This window comes from Bubalus bubalis, chromosome 16, assembly GCF_019923935.1.
Source record: "Bubalus bubalis isolate 160015118507 breed Murrah chromosome 16, NDDB_SH_1, whole genome shotgun sequence".
Classification (NCBI taxonomy): domain Eukaryota; kingdom Metazoa; phylum Chordata; class Mammalia; order Artiodactyla; family Bovidae; genus Bubalus; species Bubalus bubalis.
In genome coordinates, this window is record NC_059172.1 from 5,766,091 (window position 1) to 5,775,095 (window position 9,005).

The following is a 9,005-nucleotide window of genomic DNA, read 5'->3' on the forward strand; positions in this document are numbered from 1 at the left end:
ATCACATATAGTTTCAATTGCCTGATTCATAATGTGAAATTAGAACAATCTGAAAAAATGCACATTGTTCTATTATTGCATTCTTTGTAATTATTTAATAAAAAGCATTTGTTAGGTCTTATGAAGGATGCAGGAAGGTGTGTAACATCACATCATGTTTAAGTGGGGATAGTGGTAAAGAATCCTGCAGGAGCCACAAGAGACAAGTGTTCAATCCCTGCTTCAGGAAGATCCCCTGGAGAAGGAAATAGCATACCCACTCTGGTAGTTTTGTCTGGGAAATTCCACGGACAGAGGACCCTGGTGGGTTACAGTCCATGGGGTTGCAAAGAGCTTCACATGACTGAGTGTGCGTGCACACACACACACACACACATACACACTTCACACCTATTGGAACACATAGAGACACACTGAACACATAATAGACATACCAAATTCATCCCTACCTATCCTTACCTGGTTTCCCTCATGGCTCAGCTGGCAAAGAATCCACCTGCAATGTGGGATACCTGGGTTCGTCCCTGAGCTGGGAAGGTCTCCTGCAGAAGGGAAATTCTGGAGCTTTTTCAACCTAAGAATATTTGAAATAATTTCTTGGCTTAGTATTTTTAAGACAAATAGCTAATAGAGTTTCATGAACCCCTGAGAGCTGAGTTCATGATTGCAATTTCAGTGCCCAAGTATGCAAGAGTCCTCAATTCCTTCCCACTAACTATGGAGAAAATGCATCAGGTAAACTTACTAGTAATAGGTCACTACAATGTAATCTGCACTCCCTCAAGGAAATGTAGATTTCAGAAGAAACTGTGGTGTTTGTGTGTGTGTGTGTGTGTTAGTGAGGGAGAGATCAAGAAAGAGAGAGGGTGACTGAGAAAGATAAGTACACTTTATGCTGAAGATGCTTAACTATAATGATGTCGGTAAACACAGAAACAAACGTAGCAATAGCATTCAGTTTTAAAAGACATTTTACAAAACTATTCCAAATGAAAACTATCCTTAATTTAAAAGCTTTAAAATTACATTTTAAAATTAATTAGTAATCATCAACTAATTTGGAATGCCAAGAGTTTTCCAATAAATGGTGAATAAATAGTCTTACAGACAAAAGGAATTATGTTTAGCTCACCCAAATAGTAACATTAAGTAAGAGCTTAAATTCTTTAGGGAGGTTAAGTTTTGCATTACAGACACAATGATATTATTATACTTTAATCAAAATCCCCAATTTATTTACATGCAAATAGCTTTGAAATGTTGCCCATGATGTATGTGTGAATGAATGGAAATGAGTTTATATGTGCTTCTGCTTTCCCCTGAGGAAAATAAAAACTCACGTTGGACAAAGAGGACTTCCCTGGTGGCTCATTGTAAAGAATCCACCTGCCAGTGCAGGAAACATGGGTTGATCCCTGATCCAGGAAGATCCCACCAGCCATGGAGCAGTTCAGCCCAAATGCTACAACTATTGAGCCTGTGCTCTAGAGCCTGGGAGCCACAACTCTTGAGCCCATGTGCCAAAACCATTGAAGTCCACACATTCTAGAACCTGTGCTGGGCAACAGGAGATGCTACTGCAATGAAAAGACCATGAACGGTAACTAGAGATCAGCCTATGCAACTAGAGATTCCCTCCACTGGCCACAGCTAGAGAAAAGCCCTCACAGAAATGAAGATCCTGCATATCCAACAATAAATATATAAATACAATAATTAAAAAAAAAACACTGGACAAAGAGAAATGTGTTATCCTATACATTATTCTTATTTTATATCTACATCTCTGTAGATAAATTATGCATTTTGTGATGATTTAAATGCATGATCTTAATGTGTGAATGACATTTCAGTGCCTATGTGTTTCTGTGTCAAGATATCAAGATATTTATTTGTTTACTTATATCAGAAGACATAGAAACATTATGGATGTCCAAGTTGTAAACTTGTTGCCTCATTGCTGTACTAGACGAACCGAGCTACAACAGAGAAGCCAAACTATGTTTACACTATTAAGTCAGGATGTGTCATTGTTAAGAAAAAAGAGAGAGCACCCAAATATTCCTTCTTTCAAGTAAAAAGAAATTAATATTTGATATCATACTTAGGTCAAAAATGTGCAAAATAATCCATGTGAATATTAATTTAATTTGTGAGGAGAAATCTGTAGCTTTGTACTTGCAAAATGACATATTCACTAATTCTACCTCCTTCTCAGAATGACGGCACTTTGGCTGGGGTACATGATATGTGCACACGTCAGCAGCCACACAGCAGCTATTAGAACCAGTAAAAGAGAGACACTTACACTGCTGTGTCTCTTAAATACAAAAATGCTGGAAAAGGATTACATATCATAGTATTTCTATTTTCAAAACAAAGTTCTCTGAACAGATCCACCTTTCACATTGAAAAGGGCATTAAATATCAGGCTTAAGTTTTTCAACTACCCAGTGATGTCAATATAATTTGAACAAAATTCCCAATTTGTTTATGTGCAAAGAGCTTTGAAATGTTGCCCATAATGCACGTGTGAGTCAGTGGAGATGAATTCACATGTGCTTCTCCTTTCCCCACAGGAAAATAAAAACCATTAGCAAGACCACCATCTTTATGCACTTACATTAGAGAACTGAATGAAATATGTTGTTATTTCTTCTACATCAGATTGTAGTCTAGTAGAAAAATAGATAAATATTTCCTAAATTCATTACTACATTTTTGAATAAGAAAATCAAAATCTTTTTATTTTAACAAAGGACATAAACAATGTCAATACATATACCTGTGAACTTAGGCTGAAATAGTCTTCTCTATTAATTTATTAATTTTAGCTAAGCTTGACTACTTGTATCAATGAGAGAAAATTCACTTTTTCCCTCTGAATTTTATTTTTTTCTTGTTTTTTGTAAAGGGTAAAGTTCTTACTTTTTGTGATTTCTCTAAAGCTGTGTACTAAGCAGTAATCTTTTGACAAATGAGTATTGATGAAATGCAGAGAACAAAAGTAACACAACTTTACTTTGTTAAAATTGTCCTGCTGATCACTTTGTTCATGGCCTCTTTCACATCTTTGTTCCTCAGACTGTAGATCATGGGGTTCAACATGGGGATCACCGCGATGTAAAACACAGCCACCATCTTCCCCTGCTCCACAGACTCCTCTGTGGGACGTCTGAGATACATGAAAATAAGGGTTCCGTAGAACATGACGACAGCTGTCAAATGGGACCCACAGGTGCAGAAGGCCTTGCGCCTCCCTTCCGCCGAGTTCATCCGTAGAATGGCGATGAGGATGAACAGGTAAGATACGATAAGTACAGTTAGAGAATATGTGAAATTAATGCCCGCGAGTACGATCATCGTATATTCTTTTACAAAGGTTCCAGCACAGGCCATTTTGATGAGAGGTGGGTCTGCACAGTAGAAGTGGTTGATCTCAATCTTCCCACAGAAGTACAAGCCATAGGTCCATAATGTTGCTGCCAGACTAATCAGAAAACCATACACATACGGGAAAGAAATCAGTCAGATACAGACAACCCTTGACATTTTGCTGCCATAGAGCAAAGGGTTCCCAATGGCCATGTATCTGTCAAAGGCCATCACAGCAAGAATAAAAACTTCTACATGGACAAGAGCAATAAAAAAGAAACACTGTACCAAACAGCCAGTGTAAGAAATCGTTTTTGTTTCTGATAACAAGTTTTCCAGCATTTTAGGAGTGACATTGGAGGAAAACCACACATCAACAAATGACAAATGACTCAAAAAAAAAGTACATGGGGCTGCTGAGTTGTGGACTGACCTTAATTAACAGGATCATGCTGATATTACCCACTACAGTGATCATGTAGACCAGCAGGAAAATGACGAACAAAAGAACTTGCCATTCCCGACGACTGGTTAGTCCCAAAAGAATAAACTCTGTCACATCCGTGAAGTTGAGCATTTTCTCTTCTCTAAGTCAATATTCAATACAAACTTCTGTGATAACTTTTAGTAAATAAATTTAAAATTAAATGTTGATTATTATCAATTTATATTTTATTCATGATCCCTTTTATTTTTTTAATTAAATAACTATGACTTCATTTTGACAGTCTTTTCCAGAAATTTTTTCTGAACACCTGCTGTTTAACAAGCTCCCTGAAGGCATCTACATTGACAAATATAATCCTCTGACCCACTTACATAAGAGTTGTACAAAATGTGATTGAAACATGCTATTCCTAAAAATTGTAATTGTCCAAATGTCCAAGTGTGTATGTGTGTGTGTATTCAATTGTGTCCGACTCTTTACACAGACTATAGCCCACCAGACTCTTCTATCCATGGGATTTTCCAGGCAAAAATACTGGAGTAGCTTGCCATTTCCTCCTCAAGGGGATTTTCCCAACCCGGGGCTGAACCGGAGTCTCCTGCACTGGGAGATGGATTCTTTACCACTTAGCCACCAGGGAAGCTCAAGACTATTTCTTAAATATCCCTTGCTTCCAACTGGCACTTTAGTAATTATTCATTTTAAGATATTTATGAAGGGTAAGATTTCTCTTTTTAATGTCACTCAAAAATAATACTTTTCCTCCTTTTTAGTATAAGCATGTTCTTCAGGATTATGGGCTTTCCTGGTGGCTCAGATGGTAAAGCATCTTCTTGCAATGCAGAAGACCCGGGTTCAATCCCTAGGTCAGGAAGAACCCCTGGAGAAGGAAATGGCAACCCACTCCAGTACTCTTGCCTGGAAAATTCCATGGATGGAGGAGCCTGTTGGGCTACAGTCCATGGGGTCGCAAAGAGTTGGACAAGACTGAGCGACTTCACTTTCACCTCCAGGATTATAGGGCAAAACCATTTGATCCAATTGTCAACCCTAAATGTCAGATAAAATTTATTTTTGATCTAACCTCATACTTGGACTCATTTAAAGAGGGACAAACTGTTCCCAGTAATCTTTGAAATAAAGGAATAAATCACTTACACACTTTCATATATTGTGTGTATTCCCTGGATAAGGACTCTGACAAACCTAGCATGTAATTAGAATCTACTAGACACGCTCCACTGTTATGTTCTGCAGATTCAAAGATAAGACCAGGAGATCAGTGTCACTAGTGAGAAGTGGTAGTAATGTAATTAAACCTTGTAAAATCATGATGTATTCCTGCAGTGTTATAATACGGGGATAAAGCAGGGAATGATTGACTCTTCCGTGGAGATCCAGTGGTCTAGGAAAGCTACAAATTTATTTTCAAATACAGATTGTATCATATGAACCTCTCCAGGACAGTACTTCACAAAATATTTTCCTGAGAAAATACTAGTGTCTTGCATTCTGTTAATAAGTATTATGGAGGAAAATCCACAAATGTTTATTCATCAAATAATGAGAAATCTTGTGTCTTATCCAAATTCTTATAATTATGCAACTTACCTCATAAAATATGCAAAACTGTTTGGGAAAGAATTCTAATACACTTAGTCTAGCTAGCATTTACTTAGCTTTAAATGAGAGAAAGGAGAGAGAGATAGAGGTGACTTTAAGTATATGAAAGAATGTGCATAGGTTTTATGAAATCATGACACCATTGTATACAAGGGACTTGAGCTTCTGCAGATTTGGGGATCCTGGGGGGATAGGGTGGAGGGTGATGCTCTAGAAGCAATCCTTCTGAGATACAAAGGAGAGCCATATTTGTCCTAAATGTGCCACAGTATCATTTTGAACCGCTTGTGAACCTGCTCAGTCCAAGGGAACCAGAACAAGAAAAATGGAACACAGAACTGTTTGTAAACCACCCAAACAATGCAACTTAATAAAAAGTTTTAAAAATAGTATGTTGGCTTTTGAATAATATGAATGGGTTTTTAAAGATTGGGAAATTAATGAAAGATATGTTTTAGACACCATCATAAATGATATAGAAAATATAAAGATGAAGGAGAGATTCTGAATGTGGAAACAGATTACAAATATGTTAATAAAGCATGTTGATATTGTGTTAACAGTGCCAGGATTTTCCACTTATTTTTAAAACATTAGCTGAAGAGGAATTTTTATTTGGAATGTCAGATCTCACTGCATCTAACTGTACTAAGAATGATCCAGAAAGATGATATAAAAGATCAGTGTTGTTAGTACTTCACAAAGGGAAAACACATGAAAACCTGTGTGGTGGTTAGACAGGTAATTGAGAGCTCTGATGAATGCACAGGGAAAATGGAACAGCCAGATCTGATCTTAGGAATTATGGACACTGGAAAAAAGAGAAGGGTTTGGAGACAGACGGTTTTGCTCGCCACCTTCTTCAGGAAAAATTATACACACAAACTACCCATATTGTATCACCCTGGCTTTCAAATTAAGTTACCAGTAATTGTAGATTACTTTCCCCCAGGACCAGAAAAGAGGAAACATTAAGTATTCCAGTTAGATATTTCTGTTTCTGTTGTAAAAGTGGTTTTGAATTCTGGCCCCGTGACTTATTTTGTGAAGGTAGGCAGGCTTTGCTTTTAGTTTGTTTTGTGTTTCATTTTTCTGTGTCTTAAGATGATGTAACAAGTATTAATTAAGAGTATCAACTTCATTCTTTAAGAGTATGAAAAGGCATTTTCGACTCTCTTGCAACCCCACGGATGGCAGCCCACCAGATTCCTCTGTCCATGGAATTCTCCAGGCAAAAATACTGGAGTGAGTTGCCATTTCTTCCTCCAATAATAAATAAGAAGGTGCAATTATTACTGAATGTACTTGTGGAAAGTGTAGCTTCACTAATAGCTTTTAATAATCAAATATTCATATATCAATATAAAATTTCTGTCTCTCTCTAACAAATACACACCTCCATACATGGATAATATAAATGGAATAATTAATGAAGAATATAATAAAATAAAATAGATGATGAAAGCTTCATCTTCCAGCTCCAGATAGATGTGTTTGTATACCAACCTCTAAATAGAGCAAAGTATTCCCAGGAAGGATGCAGAATGGGAAAGTGAATGTTGTGTAAGAGATGAGATGATTCCAGGTAGAAAAGAAACTGGAAATCCACAAGAGAAGTTTCCCTTAAATTATTGCCTTATTGAAAAAAAAAAAAAAACAATTAAGAATATTCTTCTAGAAAAAACCCTGGGGAAAGCATATCTCTAGAGGAAAAGTTGATCACTGAGTTTTTGTTTTGTAACAGATTAGCAAAAATTCCCCCCCCTCCCCAATTCAAGTTATTTTGAAAGTATTCTGGGATCAAATAACTTTTTTTGCTTTGGGTTTGCATCACACTAAACTTAGTGATGATGTTCCTCAACATTCATAAGCCCAGCTTGTGTTCTGTGCTTCATGGTCTGTGCCACTTGCCTTTTCCAGTGAAAGATGAAGCAAGTATTATTCCCTATTTTAACCAAAATTATTGCATATCAAGCCAGGAAATGTATTTCCAGAATCTGAGGGCCTTTCACCACCTTTATTCCTATATTCTAGCAACCATCTCTCTTGCCTAAATCACAGACTCAGTATTATACTCCATTCTAAACTGAAAACCAAAGTGGGTCTTTAAAAGCAAGTCATTTCAAATAGTTTCTTAGCTTGGAACTTTTCCAGAGCTTCTCATTTTTCTCAGGGTAAAAGTCTTCCCGTGGCTCACAGGATCTTGGCCTCTAGTCCCTTATCATGCCTATGGTCTCATATTCCATTAATTTTCTCACTGCCCTGGGCTGCAGCCACATTGGCTTCCATTTGTTCTTAAAACTTTCCTTGAACGCTTGCATCTGCCTTTCCCTTAGTTACTCCATCTTCTAAAACACTGCTCTGTATGGACCTCCATGGCTCATCTCTAAACCACCTTCATGAGATTTTTGTTCAATTATCCTCTTCTCAATGAAATCAACCTTCCTTCTCATATCTGAGCCAGAGATCCCCCTTTGCTCCTTTATCTTAGAAGATGATTTTTTCCAGATTTTTCTATAACATCACTAATATACTCTAAGATTTATTTATGTATTTTCCTGATGGTTTATGCTTGTTTCACACAAATGGAATATAAGTCTCATGAGATCAAGGATTTCTTTTTCTGTTTTGTTCACTGATAACAAATAACTAAAACAGAGCCTCAAACATAACAGGCACTCAGCTAATATTCGTCAGACAAGTAAGTGAATTAATTAATTCAACTGAAGGTTAAAATGCCGAGAAGTAGGCCAAAATAATTATAAACAAGTTTATGTATTTATTATTGGCATTTCAATATGATTAGGGATAAAGAGATTATTAATTTACTAATGGTAATGTCTTATGAGAATTAGTGTTGGTATCTTGCTTCAGACTGCATGCAAAAACTAAATTGCAAACTATATAAATTAAATATTTTAAATATGTGTGTAATGCAATAACGTTTATGTGAATGATTATATAGTTTCTCATAGTAGTTAAAATTGCACTAGTTGCATAATTACCTCTGAAATCGCCTGGCTTTCAAATTGATTAAGTTTTATAATCTAGGGCAAGAATACAGCTAGGTAGAGAAATTAGTTCTGCTGTTGGTAAATTAGGCAGTTTAGAGTTACACACATAAATAGAAGGAGAAAAAATAGCATACAAGATTATGTTATTAATGTTGATTATTTTATGTGACAACTAATTTAACCCTGAGGTAAATTCTTAAACAAAATTCCTAGAAAGTATTGATCAAGTTAAATACTCTGGAACATATATATGCACACACATATGCAAACACACATATAACCTACCTATATATGTGTAACATATATAACATTTATACTTACATATATAATGTCCATGGATAATTTTGTTTCATTTGTGGAAATCATTGTGAGAAAAACTTTATTTTTAAAATTTTCTTTTAAAATATTGATAAATAAAAGAAAATGAACAGAATTTGAATATTGACAAGAAAGTTTAAGATTCATTCACAATCAAGCAGCTATCTGTGCCTCAGATTTTTCTCATATTTCAAATAAAAACATTTTGAAAACCAGGCAACAGTATT

General features: G+C 36.0%; 1 protein-coding gene across 1 annotated transcript; it reads right to left on the reverse strand.

The window, feature by feature from the left end:
• Positions 1 to 3,018: 3,018 nt before the first annotated feature.
• Positions 3,019 to 3,952, reverse strand: LOC102390538 (olfactory receptor 5M3-like). The gene is given in 2 exon segments (XM_045162845.1): positions 3,019 to 3,777; positions 3,779 to 3,952. Coding segments are annotated over 2 exon segments (933 nt in total).
• Positions 3,953 to 9,005: the final 5,053 nt, after the last annotated feature.